The sequence below is a fragment of the Eleginops maclovinus genome, chromosome 5, assembly GCF_036324505.1.
Source record: "Eleginops maclovinus isolate JMC-PN-2008 ecotype Puerto Natales chromosome 5, JC_Emac_rtc_rv5, whole genome shotgun sequence".
Lineage (NCBI taxonomy): Eukaryota > Metazoa > Chordata > Actinopteri > Perciformes > Eleginopidae > Eleginops > Eleginops maclovinus.
Genome location: NC_086353.1, coordinates 9,092,527 through 9,114,908, shown reverse-complemented (window position 1 = coordinate 9,114,908; position 22,382 = coordinate 9,092,527). Strand labels below are relative to the sequence as shown.

The 22,382-nt window shown below is 41.3% G+C and overlaps 1 protein-coding gene across 1 annotated transcript in view; it reads right to left on the bottom strand.

Moving 5' to 3' along the window:
- Positions 1 to 140, bottom strand: part of myo15ab (myosin XVAb) — a 38,853-nt gene extending 38,713 nt beyond the window's left edge. Inside the window, 1 exon segment of the mRNA XM_063883361.1 lies at positions 61 to 140. Coding sequence (XP_063739431.1) covers positions 61 to 140 — 80 coding nt within the window.
- Between the last annotated feature and the right edge of the window lie 22,242 nt (positions 141 to 22,382).

The following is a 22,382-nucleotide window of genomic DNA, read 5'->3' as shown; positions in this document are numbered from 1 at the left end:
GATGAAGGTACAGATTGGGCAGACAGGGACTGAGGCCTTTGAAGAGGAGACCTATAGGACGCTTCTCTCACTGCCTGGTTTTGCAAAGCTCCAGACAGCATTGGGGAAGAAGGGGGCAAAGGCTGTTCATAAGTAGACATTGGCATTTGTAAAGGAGAAGCATAAGATGCACTCTGTAAAGCTTGATTCCTCAGAGCCCGAGACAGCATAGGAGATTGAGAGGCCATTGGCTGCTCATACGGTGACATTGATCTCTGCAGTGAGGGAACATAGGAGGCATCCCGAATTACCTGGTTTTGCATTGCACCCAAAAGCGAAGGGGATGAAGGAGCATAAGGTTCTGCATATTGAGTAACCATCTCACCCATATCTACCATTTGGGCTGGCCCTGGGCCAAAGGGAGAAGCGAAAGATGCCTGTCGAATAGACTGATTCTGCAAAGCACCCGATAACATAGGAGAAGCGGGGACTGCAAACTGATGCGACTGCTCAGTGTAAGGATCGACATAGGGGCCACTAACATATGTTTCTTGTGCGTAAGAGGATGGATGTGGGGATCGAGAGGGCAGGAGTGGAGAGGACTGACGAGAAAGTCTAGGAGATAAGCGCTGGGATGTAGGATGTGGCATGTGTTTAAGGGAGGGCTGTGGAGAGGCTGGAGGCATCCTTCTTATAGACTGCTGGGCCATGAGGGGACGTCCTCGTGCCACAGGGCGAGTAGGAAATCGACCAGATTCTCGCCTCCCTAAGGGAGCACGATGGACCATGTGAGGAGAGTGAAAAGGAGAAGAGAGGTGGGAGTCCACTGTAAGAACAGATGATCTATTGCTTCGTATAGAGGAGGGGCGGAATGGACGCACATTCTGGGTGGGTGGAGGTACAGGGCGCCCTCGGAGACCCATGGGTGAGGGTCTGACGGTGCCTAAGGGAACATTTCCCCCCATTCTAGGCCGGGCCATTGGTGTTGGGTCCCTGAGCACCCGAGTTGAGCGACGGGATAGGGTAGGAGATGATTGGGCCGGACGAGGCCCTGCAGGAGACAAACTGCGACGAGATAGGGAGGGAGAAGGAGATGGTCTTTTACTGAGCTGTGGAGAGTGAGGGGGAGATGCATGACCAGAAGGAGGGAGAGGTGAGGGTGGACCTCGCAACAATCTCCCTCCAAGTGGGCTGCGGACTGGAGAGGGTGAGGCTGGTGGACTTCGCCTTCTCATTGAAGCACGGGGTGAGGAAGGTGGAGAACGTTGTCTCATTGAGTGTCTTGGTGAGGGTGGAGGACTTCTGCGGATCATGGAGATATGGGGTGAGTGAGGGGGTGAGGGTCCTCGAGCCAGAGGAGGTGGTGATCTGTTAGGTTGCATTCTAGGACGGGCAAGTGGGGAGGCCATAGGGGAGGAGGGACGTGAAATCTGTCTCGAAATTACAGAGGGGGTTCTTTGGGCATTTACGAACCCACTCCTCATCGATGGTTGTGGGGAGGGACTGCGTCTCTGTGGAAGCATAGGAGAAGGTACTGGGGAAGTCATGGCAGAGGGATGACGCTGCATCTGTGGGGAGGGCATGATGACGGAGCGGCGGGATGGAGTCGGAGAGGGGGGTTGCAGACGGCGTACAGAATGGGGGGACAAACCTGCTTGTTTAATAATCATGGCAGTTGGAGTAGGGATCACTGACCCATAACCCTGTTGTGACATCATCATCGGGTCAGTCATCATCTGCTGACAAAAAAACAAACATTTTAATTTTTTTATGACCATATAGATAAAAGACAACATTAATTTGAGCATGAAAGATGGGAAGAAACACATTTGGTTTAAATTGTGTTGCAGTGTTGAATATAGTTTGAAGGTTCTAGTGAAAATGTATGGTGTTCTAATTTCATTACACTGTCCACATTATGGCATATACCTTCTATAAACATGTGTAAAACACATCCACTGGTACTGTGAAGTGTGGAGGTACGCATCTTTTTTTAAATGCACCTAATCCAAGCCTGGTATACATTTGTGTGGCAGAAGTGGACTTGTGTTCCTTCTAGACACAACAGAGCTAAAATTACCTGTGATGAAATCATTTGAGGAGACATCATCTGTTCTTGTGGTAACATCATCTGTTGCGAAATCATTTGCTGCTGTGGTGACATCATTTGCTGGGGCATCATCTGTTCTTGTTGTAACATCATCTGTCGCTGTGGTGACATCATTTGCTGGGGCATCATCTGTTCTTGTTGTAACATCCTCTGTTCTTGTTGTAACATCATTTGCTGTTGTTGGGACATCATTTGCTGTGTCATCATCTGTTCTTCTTGTAACATCATCTGTTGCTGTGGGGACATCATCTGTTGCTGTAGTGACATCATCTGTTGCTGTGGTGACATCATCTGTTGCTGTGGTGACATCATCTGTTGCTGCGGAGACATCATCTGTTGCTGTGGTGACACCTGCTGGGGCATCAACATCTGTTCATGAGGAAACATCATCATTTGTTGCTGTGGGGACATTCCCATTTGTTGCTGTATTGACATGTCACCATATTGACCTTGTGCAAGAGGGATCTGGTCTTCGTACTGGATATCTGACATGTCTTCAAATTCTGGATCAGGAGGCAAAGTAGGTGGCGGGTGCAGAGGCACATCTAGACGCTCTTTACCAAAAAGGCGCACTTGAGGTCTGGGAACTCTAAATGTCAGCTCCCCTCCCTGAACTCCAGCAGTGTCATCCCCAAACTGATCAAACTGGTCTGCATACTGGTCCCCATACATGCCTTGTACCTGATCTATTCCTTGCCCTTCAAACCCAAAGACCTGCTGGCCTCCTGGTGGGACTCCGATGGCCTGCTGGGAGCTGTAATCCTGATAGGGCACACCAACATCACTATAACTAAGTTGATAGTCTGGTGGTAATCCTCCTTGCATTTCCATAGTTCCTGCATAAGGGTCCATATAATAACCTGTCTGTCCATTGTCGTAGTAGCCTTGTTGTCCCTCACCATAGTAAACTACTTGACCATTTTCATCATAATACCCCTGAGCCTCAGGGTCAATGTATCCATCTACCTCTCCAACATACACATGGTCTTCCCCCATCAGTGCATAGTAGTCTAGACCCTCGTCACCATACATTTCCATTGCCTGTTGTTGATGGTTGTTATAATAGCCCTGGGCCGAGGGATAATGGTTATAGTATTCCCCAGTGCCATCATCGTAAATACCATCTTCATAAAACCCTTCGTTTGGATCATAGAATCCTTCTTCCTCATAGTAACCCAGGTCTTGGTGGTTTGCTACTCCTGCTCCATTGTCATAGTAACCAAACTGACCCTGGTTTGCATATGCTGGATCGTCATCATAACCAGCATAACCATCATCATATTCTCCATACTTCTGGCGGACTGAATGGCCCTGGTCATATCCATAAGCATCCTCCTCGTACTCATAACCACCATTGTGGTTACCGTGAAGACGACCTCTGGAGCTAGCTTGTCGGGTATGTGTTCTACGTCGCCCCCAATCATGCTGTCCGGCATTGTCTCGCATTTTAGTGGACAGGAAGCGTTTGGTCAACCAGTTAGTTGCTGCTGCAACCTTACCAAGCAATGCACTGCCGTTCTTAAAGTCGTCAGAAGGCCCATCACCTTTATTTTTTCGAAATAAGTTTTTGAAGAAGCCCTTCTTATTATTTTCTTTTCCCCCACCCAGACGCAGCAGCATATAGGTCGGCTTGTTCCCGTCATTTTCCGTCACTTTTTTCTCCTTCTCCTTTTTCCTCTTTTTGCTGGCATTAAACCTCATCATGAATCGAGAGGTGTTCTTCAGCATGGACTTGCGGCGTTTCTTTTTAGCCATGCGGTTCTTTCTCTTCCCCAACCCCAGGAACAAACGTGATGTACTTTTCAGTTTCTTCCTGCTGTTCCTGCGTCTCTTAATGCCGGAGAACTTCATGAACATCCTGGACATGTTCTTTAGACCTTTCTTTGGGAGTTCCTTAATCGGAATCGGCAGGGTTTCCTCTTTCTTCTTACCTTTCTTTTTTTTTGCATCAGCATCAGATTTCCCTCCTTTATGGTGGTCTTTAGATTTCTTTTTCGATTTGCCATAATTATCTTCGTCGTAATCATCCTCCTCTTCTTCATCCTCCTCATAATCCTCTTCTGAGTCCCCATGTCTCGACTTCCCACCTTTCTTTCCCTTAGCCCCCTTGCCTCCTCGCCCCTTCCCTCTCCTGTCATCCTCTGAGTCTTCCTCTTCCTCATCTTCACTGAACTCTTCATCCTCCTCCTCACTTAGGAGCTCCTCCTCTTCCTCCTCGGACTCCACTTTCTTACCTTTCCCTTTTCCTTTCTTCCCATCATCTTTCCCCTTGGGTGGATCTTCCTTTCCCTTCTTACCCCCTTTCTTATCGTCCTTTCCACCTTTTTTATCATCCTTGCTTGATTTTTTGTCATCTTTTCCTGCCTTCTTGTCATCCTTCACTTTCTTTTCCTCCTCTTTCTTTTCCTTCTTTGTGTCCTTCTTTGCGTCCTTCTTTGCGTCCTTCTTGGGCATTTTCAAAAGTGGCTATGAGCATACCATGCCCTCTCTAGTTGCAATGCTCTGAGCCTTTAAACAAACAAACAAACAAACAAACACACACACATATTAAATGTACACTTTATGGAAGGCAATGTTGCATTTTAAGTTGAAAACTAAGAAAATATAATGTGATATTTAAAGACAAATATAATCAGGAGTCTTACCTTTAAACTTTCCCTTGGTTTAGATATGTATAGTTGACTTTGTGCCAGCACTATATGCAGGTTCTGTGTGAGGACAGGTCCACCTGGCCAAAGCAGTTCTACACTGCCCAAATCTGGCCCCCATGAAGGCTCCTGTTGAGACACAAGTGAATCTCAACAATATTTATCCCACATACAGACACAGCCTTGAGCACAAACTTTAGCATAGACTCAATGAAACCCAGTAGTTAAGCGTGCATTGGTAAATCCAATCTTACAATGTACACAAAAATAACTGTGCTGTTCTTTGAAGAAATAGATTGTTTTCTTTCTATTTTAATTGACAAATGGTTTAAGAAGGTAAAACCTAGACCCAAAAGGGAGTAATTTTTGAGTGTTTAATTATTAAATGTAATTCCCTCATAAGTCCACCCTTTGCATTTTGCTCGGGTCTTTCCTGCCATTTAAGATGTTCATCACATATTCTATGCACTTGGTGCTTTGAATAACTAAACAGTATTCCAACAGTGCCCCTAATTTACGGATGGCCCAGTGTGTGCAAGAAGGTGCTCTGATGCTCAGTGACTATTTACGCAACCTCAATAAACAGTGAGTTATTGGCACCACACACAGTTCATTGGTGTTTGAAACTGCTACACATACAATTCCTTTTAATCTGTAACCATCATGTCCAACACTTTTATAGGCTTTGAGGTCAAAAGGGTTTAATGAGTCAGAACTCAGAACACCTCATATAAATCTAGTTCTGTTTATGTGAGATATTAACTGTATGACGCTTAACCTCACGTCTCACAAAATACTACTTTTACCTTGTTGATTTTACTAAGATACAAACAGTATGACCCCTGCAGCAATATCCAAACATAGAAAAATCACACCAACAAAACATGCATATGCAACTCTAACTCAAGCTACACCATCTGTGTAATCAAGTGTTTCTGTTGAAGTTGTAGTAAACGACAAACTCTTGTGGCAATGTCACAACACTCATTCATCAAGACAGCTTTCCATCATAGTCACCTCCTTATTCAATGACAAATAGAACAGAGGAACAAGTTTGGTGGTTGGCAGAATCTCTGCAGTCTTCGAAGTTCTTATGTCCTTGAGAAGGTCTCTTCTTTACCGGGTTGAAAAAAACAGAGTAAAAAAAAAAGGTCAGGCTCAGCTCTTTCTTTTGACCTATTCTGTCCTCTGCTGCTCACTACAACACATTCCCTCACTCAACACAGCACTCTGTTCACACTGCCCTCCTCAGAGTGTGTGACAGCTATTGTGTGTGTTGGAGTAAGTTTGTGTGTGTGTGTGTGAGAGAAAGAAAGAAGGGCAGATGAGTTTCCTGTTTGTGTGTATGTGTGTGCGTTTGCATGTGCCTATACGTGTATGTGTTTAAGTGCAATTGAGGAGATCCTTGTGACGGGTCGTAGAAGGAGTCTTAATTTGTCATCTGGCTCTACAGGTGAAACTGGAGAGCTCTGAGCGGCTGAGGGGGCGGGGCATAAATAATACAAAAGGTAGAGAGAGACAGACAGACAGGGGATGCAAAAGATAAGACTGAATGGCAGTAAGATCTCATCAAATCAGCAAATACCCAAGAGTAAACAACCTTTAATTTCTGTATCATTTACATGTTGCATACACTGATGTATCACAGAAAAAAGAAAAAAAACACAGAATTTAACCTTTAATCTACACCTTTTTTCTCTAGCGTGACATACTTTAAGGTGTATGTATGACAATAATTAAGACACTTATAATTCTAACACGTTATATTTAAACTGCATCAGTATGAGCAATGCAGGCAGCCACCAACCTACTTCCACATACGTAACAGGAGCAGAGGCAGCAGAAACACCCACTTGTATTGTAGATATTTATGACGTCTTGTTCTTCGGGGTATCAATAACAGAGGATAACTCTCTCAAACACACAAACAGAGCCAGTGAGGGATCGGTAACAGGGCTGTGATTATTAGTGCCATCAACCAAATTATTCCTCTTCCACAAGGAAGGGGTCGGATTGCCAGATCTGTCCTGTTACAGGGTAGAGGTGTTGGGTTGCCAGATCCTGATCTTTTGGTCCCGGTGTGTAAGTCTATCTGATCATTACCAACCAGCAAAGAGCACACATAGTGTATGTATGTGCATGTGCGCACACGGTGTGCTTATGAAGAGTAATGTCTTTGAGTGGGTGCATATATGCATCAAAAAGACGGAGAAAGTGATGAAAGAATATTTTTTCCTGGATTTCCCAAGGTTTGTCTCTAACAGTACATCTGCCTTTGAAGCATAATGAAAAGACCCTATCAAAAGTGAAAAGCTCTGAGTAGCAGCCAGTCTCCCTCTTCCCAAAGCAAACGCTACTGGCAGGTGGTCTTCCATCTTTTGATGGAATTTGTAGAGAAGAGACAACACAGAGAAACTGGGATACATGCCCGGGAGTGAAAAGCATATTTATGACAGAAGTGGACTTGATGAGGCTCATCAAAAACATTCAGGTCCTAAGGGGGAGCAGGAGACCATCTTTGTCACACACACACACACACACACACACACACACACACACACACACACACACACACACACACACACACACACACACACACACACACACACACACACACACACACACACACACACACACACACACAGCAATCTACTGCTATCTAGTGGACCAGCGTTACACCTGCAGCAATCCTAATAGGCTAGTTTGAGGTAAGTGTGCAGGCCCGCGGCAAGTGTAAGGCTTGTGCGCAACACAGAACAACTACATAAGCATGTTCCATTGTTATAATGATTTAATAATGAGTTTAGAGAGATACACAACTCCAGGATAAACAACTATATTGCAAGAGATGAGTTGATAAACCAAAGTGTGCAGGCAAACGGTTTGACACTTTATGTGTGGACCACAGGGCTGGAGGAGGAAAGCGTGCATCTTACCTTTCCACCGGCACACCCACACCGGAGCTCCGTAGTCACGTTTCCCCATCCTCCTTCGGTCCAAAAGGAAACCATAGAAAGCACCAAAACTAAAACAAATCCCGTTTACATTTTGGTAATCTTAACATAGTTCCTCACCACTGCTCTGGTGGGGCTCAGGGCAGCAGGGGTCTGTCAGTGGAGAGAAAAGTGTGCCACCGGGAACGGAGGATGAATATTTAACGACCGCTATTCTTCGGAGGCCGACCTGGGGCTTGAGTTCCACACACTCCGGTGAGAACTGATGAGCACCGCGGGTGGGCAGGGGCGGCCATACACGGTGATACACACTCATGTACGTAGTAGTAAACAAACAAGGTGTTAAAAGTTTAAGACAATTACGTTAATTGTTATATTTTTAGACACGTTAGCAAAACGTTTTGTTTTTCAAAGTGCTTAAAGGTCGAATGATAGCCTGGCTTAATTCGGTTATCAACTGGTGAAGTAGCATTATTACGGGTAAAGTGGAATAGGGTTTTCCCTCCACTACCTGATGTTCAATGTCCAGAGGTTTAGTGAATTGTTACGACTTTGGACATTTCACTAATACATTAATCGTCATTCGGACTGAACACGACGGGGAAAGTGTGCCGTTGCACAGTTCAAGGAATACAGTTCAAGCTTAAGAAGATGAGAGAGCTAGAAAAGGAAAAGGTACATTTACTGTAGCGTCTCCACATGAGCAATCCTGCCGCTGCCCGCCAGATGGACCCGCCTGCCAACAAACAAACAGCACCGAGATCTGCTGCCTCTCCACTGGATTCACCCAGACGACCTTGCGGTCTCCCCCACATGACAGACCGGCTGCCGGTATCAAAACAGGTTAAGGCTTTGATATTGAACCAACTGTTGAGAACCACGATGCAACACTGTTTTCGCTGTGCTTTTAAAAAACAGAAAGAAAACAAGCCCTTGGCTACGTTAGAGCTATTTCTAGTGTTCTGAAACTGTGATTTACATAGACTTCAAGCATTTGTGGTGTTATATAGTTTTCATGAAATTCTGCAGCTGGCAGCCGGGTCAGTGCAGGCAGCTCTCCAACCTGACAGCTTGGTTTTTTTTTTGTGTTTTTTAATTTTTTTTTTACCAAAACCAGGTCACTGCTTTTATTTTCTCTACCCACTGACAGCAACCAAATCAATTACTAGGCTACTTTAACAGCTACTTGAAAATACAGCTACTGTTATGCAATTAGATAAACCAGAATTCTCTCTTTTAGTCATACCATAAATTTGAATAAATCAGTGTTTCCCAATCTCAGTGTCAAGACTTACTTAGGGGCTTTTGAGAAGATAAACAGAAAAATGTGCTCAGAAACTTTCCTCTACATTTTCTGTGTTTGCCCCCCCCATGAAAATCACATCAAGTAACGCACTACTGTCTTTAGTTGACCTAAACTTGTCACAAATAGTAAAAATATGCAACCTGTGACAAGAGGTAGCAAATAGATATGGCTTCAATTCAAGGGATGACAAGCCAAAAAACTTTGAGAACCATTGGATTAATGATGACCGTTTGTCACTCTGTTTCTTCCTCTGTGGTTCTGTTGTGACTGTAAAGAGCTACAGGGTAACTATTTATTGCTCTCTGGAAGCAAGCCTTACCTAAATCATTTGGATTTCTGACCAGGAGTTTCTGTCCGAAATTGTAGCCAGCTGACAAAAGCTTGCTTAGAGCACCGAAACAGTAAATATCTATTATGCCTGGCGTGTTCTATGGCCCCTGTCTAGCTCTGGGCTCTGTGAATCATTCAAGGAAAGTAATGGTTTTATCCTGCAGGCACAAGCTACCCATTTTTGACCAAACATTTATTCCAGGAAGGGGCTGATGGTTCTTCAAGAAAACTGTTGGAACAGGTGTTGAGAATAGACCTGCAGTGTTGTGTCAGTGAAGAGAAATGTCAGGGATAATTTGAAACAAATAGCGAAATGCGAGTATCCTTAACTTGCAAAAAAAAAAAAACATCCGATAAAGGCGAGATAGAGGCAGAAAAGTAGACAGCAGGCAACAGATCGTAAGCGGATCATCAACATTATTTTTCTCCTGAAGGAGTCCGCTGAGTCTGGAGCTGAAACAGCTGCTCGGAGACAATCGGTCTCTGCAGCAGGTCAGAGGCTGACTGTAGAAAGATCCCACTGGGACAGAGAGACCTGTGTGTCTTCGTCTATTTGTTTAATAGAGCAAGGGATAGAAAATACAAATAGATAGATGGATGGATACAGAAAGAGTGTTGGAAAGATAGAGAAGGCAGCAGGGTACATCCATCCAATTCCACTTAACAGAGGCACCACTAAGATAGGCTGGATAGTGGTGGATGGCGAGGCTGCTGTATAAGCCAGAGTCCCGCTGTGTGTCCATCAGTTTAAAATAAGCCCTGCTGCTGCTGAAGTGTCCTTGAGTAACATACTGAACCCCTTCCTGTTCAGAGACTCACTCGACTGCTGTTGCACTACAACTACAGTGAACTTGTTCCTGTCACTTACAACTTTGTACATTTGTCTTTTATCCACAGTTCACCATTGTTACAAGGACAGGCCGGTCTTGGTAAGTGGGTCTTCGGACTTAAGTGTGTTGAGTGAGCTTTAAATCATATTGTTAAAACAACAAAGACTCTACGGAGATTTGTTTTGTTTCTCCGAGTGTCAAAACACTATGTTGATATCTGTTTCCAAAAGGTTTTCTGAGTTCATGGGGCATGTGAATTTCCCATTTTGAGCACTAATATTTCAGACCATCCTCACACTCCATGAATGCAGCACAATTTCCCCATCTTGCAATTTTAAAAAAATGGAGTCATAATGGGTGTATGCATGCAAAAGATAATGGGTTCTTCCTTAGCCCAGGCTTTAACCCTTCATGAAGTCTCATGAACATCGTGCCTGACCTGACAAACACAAACAGAGAAGAAATCTTAGTTTCCTTGTTGAAGGTCAAAAGAGCAGGTGTGCAAATCAGTATCAGTCTGTTTGGCCTTGTTTAAAATGGATATTACACTGGGAAATAAAGATTTTGGAAGTGTTCTTTTTGGCCAGAAGTGCTCTGTAGCAATCGCCTAATGGTAGTAGCAGAAGGGAGTGGTGAAGGTGGTGTGAAGTGGCCTTCAGTGCTGATATTATTGCATGACTGTCAAGGTGTAAAAGTTAGGTTTGAAGGGACCAAGTGATTTGGCTAAATGCTTGATGATACTTGAGAGTTTTCTTTTTCTCTGTGAGGAAGTTGTACCATGATGCAATGCCAGTGACCCCGTGTCCTGTTTGACATTTGTTAACAGTAAAAATATATACAGTATACATTAACATATAACATTTAAAACCTAGAGACTGCTGCCTTCTCTTGAACATAATGGAAGTACATAATAATCCTTGACAGATGGGGCTCAAATTGCATTACAAATAACTCTTACAGATATTGGTTTTGGGTTTGGGCAGTTAGTATCACCAACTGATAAGACATACATATACATAAACTAAGCACAAACAGTATAACACATACAAAGATACTATGTACAGTACAACCATCATTAGACCACTGCAGAACATATCTTTAAAATATTGTCAAGCTTTTCTAAAGGGCTTTATATTCCACACATTATGAATGATGATGATTCATTTTCTCTTGACATTGAGCACCTCGAACACACAGCATATACAGGGGAGAAGATACTGTAAGTACAGTATGAAGGGGGTGTTCAGTAAATTAAAAATGTATGTTATATTTCTATGATATTTTATTTATTAGGTATAATATAGAGAATAACGCAAGTAATGCAAAGTGGTAATAATTCTCCCATCCTAGGTTTCAGAAAGGGCTTTAATTTATAAATACTCTCCACGTTCAAAACATTCATTGGATCGAATATGTGTGAGCATGTCTTTAAGTGCTTCTTAAACATAATGAAACAGCTTAAAGAATTTAAGATGTTTGTTCCTCCTGGGTGATTTGAAAACACAACAGTCTGAGGATTAAGCTTAGTGCTGCTTTAGATCTACTCCACTCTTGAGTATATAAGTGCAAAGGGGCAACAGAGATGAAATTATCATGTTGTTTCCTGCCCAGCAGGTGATTATTTGATTATCAGCTACCACTTGCTTCTGAGATCATGCTTTCATGTTGGGATGGTGCTGTGAAACAGAGATAACACCTGTCTTGGCACTCAAAAACACACAGGGATTTTGGTTTGATGTAGCCAAATGACAATTTAAGATCTCTTTAAATAGAGGAAAGTGGGCATTCCACCAATAATTGATATATTTTCATTTAGACACCAAGCTGAGTTGTGTCAGGGGCACACCTGTAGCCTCAGACATGCCAGAACTGCTTTTTCCCCCAATTGTGCAGCAATTTGACACATTTATTCACATAATACATGACATGTGGAAGATGTACAGCTACGATGTATCAAATTGCTTTCTTTTCTCGCTGCATACTGATGCTTTGCGCGCAGGCAAGGTCTACACATTTATATTCAGAAGGGCTGACTTCAACAGACCTGCAATAACCTCCACACTCTTCCACTCACGCTCTGGAAACAGTGAAACAAAGTGTTTCTGTATGGTCTACAAAGATACTGCATAATCCATTTTTTTAATAGAATGCTTTAAATAAACTTGCCATTGTAATAACCTTAATGGCTGATGAATTTTAATGTGGAACTTCAAATTTGGATGAGTTTGGATTATTTTGTGTTTAACCTTAACAGCCTGCAGTGAAACAAAAAGGATATAATAATATCCTCCGTTGCTTTTTATAAGCTCCTACTTTCCTGTGTAGAAGTGACAAATCCCCCACAAAACCTAGACAATTGTAGTTTGAAAAATACCGTAAACCAATATGAACTCTTCAGCTGAATTGGTTTTATGGTGTCATGCTTGTTATATTAACTTGAATAATTTATAAGCCAAAAGATACTGTAGTCAGTATTTCCACAAAAGGTTAAATAAAGATTGAAATTCAATTCCCCAGGAAGAACTGGACAACTGGTCTACCATGCTTAGCATGCTGTCACCACAACATGGACCCGGTAAAGCAGTGAATGGGCAGATGGATGGCTGAAAATCACTATTACTCTTGCCGTTGTTGCATGTATTTTCTATGCTCTCTGCCCCTACCTTTGCTGTAACCATTCAGGATTGAAACCCAGAAGCAAAATCAGCAAGTAGGAGTTGTAGTACAAAAGCTTTTCTAGTCAGATGGATAGATACAGGTCAGCAACAGGTAGGCAGTCAGCGGAGGCACAGAAGACCAGAAGGGATGAGGCAGGAAGCCAAAAGTCTAAAAACAAGTTACTAAAACAGGCAAGCATGTAGATACAGAGAAAAAGGCTGCAATAGACAGTATAGTTAAGAAATACTGGGCAGGTATACTGTGGGGTCGATAGAGGAATTGAGGTTTGGGTTATAATAAATTAAAAAGGTTGGTGCAGTCTCTGAAATCATAACAGTACATTCTTAGTCTAGACTATATAACTCTTTCATGCTTTACCCCCTACATATCTTACATTTTGAGAACTGAAATAGAAGCAATCACTGTCACAGATCTAGAGTGAGACCCAGAGGAAAGATCAGCAGGTAAGAATAGTGGTACAAATAGGCTTTAAACTGAGGATATATAGGTCAGCAACAGATAGGTAGCGAGCAACAGCAGATGAGAGAAAAGGCAAACAGGCATGCTGATCTTTGGGTGAGACCTACAAAAAAGATCAGCAGGTTTGAGTAGTGGTATAAATGCAGGCTAAAGTATATAATCAGTAAGCAGGATACATAGGTCAGCAACAGGTAGGTATTCAGCAACAGCATACAAGAGCAGAGGGAAGCAGGCAGGCAGCCAAAAGTCCAAATAATAGCTGTAATTACCAAAACAGTCAGGCAGGAAGATACAGGAAACAAATAAACAATCTGGTGAATAGTAACAGCATGGGCTGTGGGGATGATGGGCAAACGAAGTTCAGAATGAGATGAAGTGACAGAAAAAGGAAGGAACGGTGTCTAAAAATCACAGTACATTTTTAACTAAACTCAATTACTCTTGTTGGCATTGCTTGCACGCTCTGCCTGCTAATCATCTTATTTTTGGAGCCTGCACATTATTTACTTCATCAGGTCCTTGGGTGAGACCTAGAAAAAGGGTTTGGCAGGTTTGAGTATGGTCGTGCACATGCAGTATAAGCAAACTGCAGGATTTATAGTTCAGCAACAGGTAGGTGATCTGCAACAGCATAAAAGAGCAGAGCGAAGCAGGCAGGCAGCCAAAAGTCCAAATAATAGCTGTGGTTTCTAAAACAGGCAGGCAAGGGATGGATGAAACAGCATAAGCAGGTGTACAGAGAGGCTGGTGGGAAAATGAGGTTCAGGTTAAGATCAGCTGACGGATGGGACAGTGTCTAAAATCGTAGTGGTATATTCTTAGACTAAACTAAATGGCTCTTATTGGCTTTGCTTCCATGCTCTGCCTTAAGTTTCTGCACTGTGACAGACTTTGGTTGAGACCCAGAAGCAAGATCAGTTGGAGCAGTAGTACAAAAAAGGCTGTAGTAATAAGGCAGTATACCTGTAGGTCAGTAACAGGTAGGCAGTCAACCAAGGCAAACAAGAGCAGAAGGGACCAGGCAGGCAGCCAAAAGTAGAAAGAAAATGCTGTGATCAGAGGCAGATAAATACAGGAAACGTGGCTCTAAAGATGTTCAGGAAAATTAAGGCAACTCGTGGACTGGGTGCAAGAGGAAAGGCACTCACTTTACAATCTTCGACTATACCACATTACTCTCTCTGTTTAGCAGTCTTAAAACGTAGGTGTCAGTGAATCACTTCTGGAGTGAGACCCACAAACAGGAATCTGCAGGTAGGAGTCATAAAACAAAAAAAGATTTCAGCAGTCAAAAGGCAGGATATAGGTCGGAAACAGGTTGGCAGTTAGCTGAGGCAAAAGGAACCAAGGGACCAGGCAGAATGCCAAAAAAACAAAATCCAGTCGGGGTCAACAGCTCCAAAGTCTGATGGTTCACACAAAATCAGAGCTGGTAAAAACTGAAGAAATCTGGATTTGTAAATGTGAGGTTTGTCCAAAGACAGTAGTTTTATGGAATGATAGAATGGATGACAGCAGTGCAAAGTTATTTTAATGGAAGATATTTTGACATGTCACTGCAGGAAAAGCATAGGTGTATATATTAAATATATGATGGATGGATTGCTTCAGATTCAGGTCCTATTGTTATAACTTATTGGAACATTGTTATCAGTAACACTTTTTTCTTTACTTCTAGAGGTGAAAAGGTATAATTATAAACTCAATTAATAACTTCAGTTTCATTTAATTGTTGGTTATTTCCTGCTGTTTTACATGATGATCAAATTACAATGGATAATAATAAACTGTTGCACCCACATTAAATCTGTTCGTGACAGTTGTAGTTCTATCTGTTAGAAAATGTCCTTTTCTTCTGACTTTTACAGACTGACTTTGATTTCTCAGTTGACTGTTGTATCATATCCATTAGTCATTTATACTTTTCTATTTACAGCAACTAAACAATAGTTGGAAGGGGAGCGCCATGGACCAGTGATGCACTCAATACCCGCCGCATCCCACATGCTCTCTCTCTCTCTCTCTGGGTAAGTCATGGGTCTCTCTGCTCACTGCTGGCCTTCAGGTCCCAGTTGGCCACTCATGATGGTCAGTCCACCTACGCCTCCGAGTGTTGTTGCCAGCGGCAGAAATGTACAGGCATCAACAATCAAGATACAGAGGAGAGGAAGCCCCCACATAAATGAGTTTAGCACATTTTACATACACTGTACAGCACTCTGAATCAGAGGGTAACTTGTTCAATGTTTATGTGTCTAAGTGACTGATGGAACACTTTTCTCAAATTGGTCCAATATTGAGTGAGAGCGCTGCAGAACCTGGACGGGCTGCAATGTAATCCTATCAGGCAATTTTGCACCATCAATGCACCACTAAAAATGTTATGATGCCACTGACATCATCAGAATGTTATTAGTGGCTGACAACTCACGCAACACACAATACAGAGACATTTTTTTCTGATGTTTGTTATAGTGTCTCGTTCAATGAGAAGTCTTGTTATTAAATCTTGCTTAAACCTGGCATTTTATGCTTCTGCTGTAAGGGCACGTACTAAGATTATTGATCCATTCAACAATGACAGGCTCTGCACATTTATGAAACGAAAACAAAATGAATACCAACTTGTAATTTTCTAGGCCCCATCGATTGCTCCCCTGATCTTAACAAAATGAACATAAAGGCTGTGTCTGAAACCACTCAATATTTTGCGACAAGGTACACTACATTTACTGTCATGGAGATAAACATAATGTGTCCATGGCATGTACTTTCTGCTACCAAAATGACAGTTGTGCTGTCGGTGTTGACACAAAATAAAGATAATAAGTAAGAGTCGGATATCTCAATACAAGGTTCACTGTTGAACTATAAAGTATACATAATAAAGAGGGTAGTAAATGAGTGATGAAGGGAGTGATATCAGACACATCCCTAGTTTACTCACCACAGAAACAATTTCACACAAATGATTTTTACAAGAAAATAACATCTTCAGTTTCCCATTTCCACCATCATCAATCATTACCCAAAGCATCCTTTTGTGTAGGTTACTTTTGTTATAATGAAACTAACAATGTGACAGACTATAACAGCCCGTCTGTGTCTGTCTCAACGGTGTGGTGTAATGGGGAAAGATATATTAGCCAGTGGGCATCAATGTACAAAATGTCAAAGAAGATTACACAGCAGGTGGCAAACACGCTGCTTCATGAGAGACAAATAGACCCTCGACAACTATGTTTATGTGGCAATCACTGATCACATCGACCGGACATAATGTGCCAAGAAAATAAATAAATGTCCCAAAAAATAGACTAGTGAGATTACTAAAATTACAAAACAGAAACTCTGGCTAATATACTAGATGCACAAAAACTAATTTAGTATGAGGCCCAATTTAAAAAACAGTCTTTTATTAAACAACAAATTAATTCAGATATCAATAACCATTTCATTGATTAAATATAAGAGAGTCAACCGATAAATGCATCCAACAATATATTATTAAAAAAGAAACGTAATAATAATAATGGGTTATTAATGGTATAAAATAATTTAGGAATATCATAAACACACTGAAAATACTTCAAGAGATCATTTGTTTCTCATGAGGAAAATCAACATGGTTTTACTGAATACGGCTTCTGTCTTATATGGGAAGTAATTGAAAACAGACAAAAATAAATAAAATAATGATTGCTTTGTGGCATCGTAAAGCGTTCTTTTTATTATATTCTTTTATGATCAAAGTGTTCCATTATTTATTTATTTTTTGCAATTATTTGAGTCTTTAGTTTTAGCATGAGTATTCCGGTAGCTACAACAGGTGGATGCATAATAGTTGTTTGTGGGACCTAGCTGGCAGGCATGAGGAGTCACAGGTGGATTTTAAAGTTTTATTTACCAAGAAATTAAGGTGAACTGCTTACCAGATATGTAAGTGTTGGATCCATAAAAAAGAAGAAGTCAACTTGACACAGCGTAAGTCGGGCTAAGCTAGCCAAACAATTGAACAGGACCAAACAGACAAGGGTCAAGAAAGACATGATAGCAAAAGTTGGAACATGTGTAATGGCTGATCAGACCATTTTTCAAAACAATGGGGGAAAACAATGACATACATTACAAACTAAACTACAAACACAACAACATAGAACAATTACCCTCATGATAGTGTAGTTATTCTAATCTAACCCAAAAGCACCAACACTAAAGTAGTACAGAAAAAAACAACTCTAAACTAGAAATTAAAATCCACCCCCCATAATGTGGCGGCACTTGGTACATTCTGATTGGCTACTTCCTGTATTTAAAAGCTCTGCTTTAAGGGCCTCTTCATTTGCTCAGGCTAGACCACATATCTCTCCTACAGAAAAGGAATTTCAGCAACTCAACCTAAATTTGATTTCAAACAAACTAAAGTATAACCATATGAAGTTCACTGAGTGCTTTCATTGCGCTTTGAAACTATTTTACTGCCAAGAATACTAAACTGTAAGTATAATGTATGAAAGAAAAGCTATGTTGTCTTGTATCTGTTTGCTGATAAATGTGAAATGGGGCCAAAAGTTCAACCTAAACTAAGCTAACTTAGCAACAGCATTAGCAACATTTGATTGGATTTTTTCAAGTTCTACAGTATGTTATGCTTTTTTTTTTAGCAATCTTAAGCATCATGGGAAAATGCCAATTTGTCACATGTAGTTTTCCCATTTGTCACATGAAAACTGTGTGTGACAAATTGGCCATGATGCTTAAGATTACAAAAAAAATGCACAACATCCTGTAGAACTTGAAAACATCCAATCAATGCTTTTTATAATACATAAAACCAGATGCCTTACGCATTCAGCCACCTAAAGTCATTCACTAGTGGCATCAGTTGAGGGCTTCTCAGTTTAACATGAGCTGATTATTTTTAAATGTCTCGATTAATGAAAAAGAGACAATCTTTCTGATATGATGGATAATCTTTGACTCTTGATTTGGCAGACTTTCTGCTTTACTAACAATTGCTCCCTTTAAAGCTTTCAAAAATAAAACAGGCTCGTCCCTCTGGTTATTTTCTTACCCACAGAGGAGCCAATAACTGATCATAGTGCTCTTTATTAACCCAATAGGCTGATGCCAGCAACCAACTGCTTTCCCCACCAGCATCAGAATAAAGACGCATTCAGCAGTTGAACAATGGCCAAGCTGGGAGTTTATGCTCTTCTCTCATTATTGGAATCATCCCCATAATCAAGTATTATCCCCAGATAAAGTCTATTGAAATTAAATTTGATAATTTAATCAACAAACAAAAAAACTAAGCAACTCCGATCCGAACCATTACATGTAGGTTTTTTTTCTCAGTTTGAGTTATTTGTGTTAATGGAAAACAAGTGGATTGAGTGTGCTTGTAGCTTCTAAGAGCTCTAGAGGACCAAAAAATGCATAATTGGAGTGGTATATGTCAGTGCTAAATATTTGCAGGTTGTTAAATCTTTTTTCCATCGAGCATATCACTGGTGTTGATCTTGCTAACAGACAAACAGCGTCTGCGGCCTATAGTTTTTTCAAGAAACATTTCAGTAAATTGTGTATGTAGAGCCCATTCTGTGAGGTCTCATCTGAAACTGAAAGTTTCAATATCAGATAGGTTTCCCTTTAGTTACCCTGCCCTCTGGCTATGCTGATCATAGAAAAAAGCCCATAAAAAGTAAGAGCCTCGAGATGAGCTATTTCAAATTGTTCTGTGGACTGGGCCAATTAGTTTGATTTGGCTACAGCCTCCAACAATGAAACGGTCTATTTCACCAACTCCTTAGCCAATATACCTAAAGTACTGCACGAACACTCTGAGCACCCCAAGAATTTAACACTCTGAATATACAAATGGGATTTCCTATGGCACTGTGAATTTCCAAGCTGTCAAATGGAGCACCAGTGTGCCCTGGTGCTTTAAGTGCAAATTAACCAACAAAGTCTAATTGTGTGCCTCCCCTGATCAACTGGATGACATCATTTCTGCATATTTTTGTGTTGCAGTGTGTCATATTGAGCAGTCGGTGTACTCTTTGCTTCTCTGTGTGTGCACAAGTCTGTGACCTCTGTATGACTGTTCTGATTATCAACGTGTGAATGCCTGGATACCCAAGTCAGAGTCAACTTCCTAGAACCTGCAGGTCAGTTTTTAAATGTCTATGATCATTTGTAAACTACGTCTATTTGCTTTTTCCGAAAAGATGGATGCCATTTCTGTGTAATTATTAGGCTGCAGCCTATTATCTATCTTAGCATACACTGTAGAATGGAAACGGCTTGCTTAGCTCAGTCTAAACATAACAAAACCGTTCAGCCAGCTAAGTATTTATTGGGTCAGTGTGTAGGATTTAGAGGCATCTTGCACAGCCAGATGAAAACCCCTCTGCTCAACCCAGTGCTCGCTTGTCCGAGAACTACCAAGGCCTTCAGGCAGCCTCGCCAGTAAATTGCTCACGGCCTGTCAGACAATAGTGGCTCAGTTAGTCCGTTAATGAACAAACACAAAATTGTTTTAATTATGTTGTCTTATTGCCTATTATGCAATACAATCTGGCTTAAGCGCCAACTTAGCTTCCTGTTATTAGTAATGAAAACGGTTATGAACATTATACTTACATTTTGCCAATAAACTACCCTACATAAATCCTACACACTTGTCCTTTCAAACCTTATATCGTGTTGTTGTAACCCTTGTAGAAACGTCTATGTGTGGTGTAATCGGCGGGTTATATGTCAGACTACTTAATTCAACTTTCTGAACAGGTTTACAGTTTGGGAGGCTTGGAGTATCTACTGGTTGGTTGCCTGGCAACATTACAGAGACATGAAGAGATTTATTGACATGATGTCCCGTAACACTGCAACAAGTCAATCTTACACTTTGATTGTTGTACAGCTTTAAAAGTGTCAGGCTAGCTGTTCCAGTCTTGGTGCTAAGATAAAATATTGCTGGCTGTAGCTTTTAAAAAATGATAAGACTAAAAAATCCCAAAATGTGTTTTTAAAAATATTTTCCAAAGTTCTTTTTTATGACAACTACCCCAAGCTGAACTATGTGTCTGGATTGATAATTAGCATGCATAAAGTTAACTATGTCCAGCTCTTTTTTGGCCCTAAAGTTAACATGAATTATTCAAAACATAGACTTTCCTTTTCTCATTAACTTAAACTTCATGAAATAAGCCACAATATTGTACTGAATTAAGATAAGAGATTTTCATTTTAATGCATATTTACTTCACATATTTTACCCAAGAATAATGATTTAACGACAGAGCTTTCACCTAAGCTGCAAGACTTTCTAAATCCTTCTTTGCTATTAATTATTAAACTATTGACTGACCTTTTCAAGCCAAGGATAAATGCTGGTGTGGGCAAGTGAAAAACACACAGCAGTGCATCACCTTCGACTAATTGATTGGCAGATGCACTCATGAACTTTTCACTGTGATCAGCACTGTGACAGGAAGTAATCAGATATCAATTTTTGAGACAAGTGGTTTTCAAAGGTGCCCATAAATTTGAATGAAGTAATGATTTAGCTAATGAAAACCCTAGAGAGTGAGCCTGTAGCTTGCCTGAGATCTAAAAAAAACCCGACACACTGCCCCTGTCTGGCTGCAGGAAGCAGTGCCGCCTGCAGGAGAGCTCATTCCAGGTCACCCACTCTCTGTGGGCGAGAGAGGGGGAGAGGGTGGAGAGTGCAGGAGAGGGAGGGAGACAAAGTAAAAAGACAGACTAGAGTATCTATAACTCGGTAAATGCCAGCTATCACACCGTTGTGCTCCAGATATAGAGCCTTGAATAAATGTCTGTTTATTTAGTTGCCATTTATTGACGGAGTGATTCATTTCCTGAGTCTATATAAAGCCACGTACTGTAGCTACAATGTAATGGCAGTGCCTTAGTCGGAAAAAAAGAAGGAAGAGTCGAGGATAAAAAAAAGACAGAAATGTATCTCGTAGGCTCATCATACAGTCATCAGGACGAATGCAGCCCACCTACTTTCTTTACCAACCAGCTTACTTCCAGTTGCATAGAAACGCTAAAGTGAATCATACTTTTGTGGATTTCTATTGTGTTTGCCTGTCAATCACACTACTTGCACTACTTTATTTATCTTTTGCACCATGCATGTTGAGTTGTTGGAGGAGCACGCGACATAAGATTTTCATTGCCAACATATACGCTGTATCTGCTGTGCATATGACAAATAAAACCTTGAAACCTTGAAACCTTGAAACCTTGACTGATGATAGTCCGATAAGTGTGAGCTCCCTGTGTGAAGATGCAAAGACATTTTAAATACAAGAACCAGCTTGTAGGCACTTGGAAAGTAAGTGAGTGAGATGCATAAAATCCACAAAGCTATTCTTAATAAAACATACAAATTGATTGTAAAAATACAACCCAAAGTATGCCATCAGGTCTTGTTGTCATGGAAACAATGTGCTTCTTACCAAAAAGATTTTTAAGCAAAGTTGACAGTAACAGGCTTTTATGGACTTGGTTACAGTTAGCTGTGCAGCTAATTAGCAGCGTGTGCTTTAAAAGATTTCCATATTAGTTGCATCAGCTGTGTGTGTGACTGTGTGACTGTGTGACTGTGTGACTGTGTGACTGTGTGACTGTGTGACTGTGTGACTGTGTGTGTTGGGTCTGCTGCACATCAGTCTGTGAATGAGTGGCTGGCATCCTGTAGTTAGTGGTGCCAGTTGTTTATGAATGGGGACTTAAGTAGTCCAGCACAGTTCTGCGAAACATAAACCATATGCATCTGGGTTGCGCCTCTTCCAAAACAAAAGTGGTGACACTCTGAAAAAGTCAGTTACCATGGATACAAAAATTGCCCACATCATTTTTGTCAGAGGCCTTGTGTAATCGTTCTCTTCCCTGTAATTTATTTATCTATTTATTCATTTATTTATATATTTATTTATCAGTTTGTTTGTGAGCCTGCCTGCTGGTTACATAGTTGGAGCTGCTTTAATTAGACTCCGTTTCCTCCCCTCTGATTCAATACAGGAATATTGGAGTACTGGGCTTTGACTGTTAGCC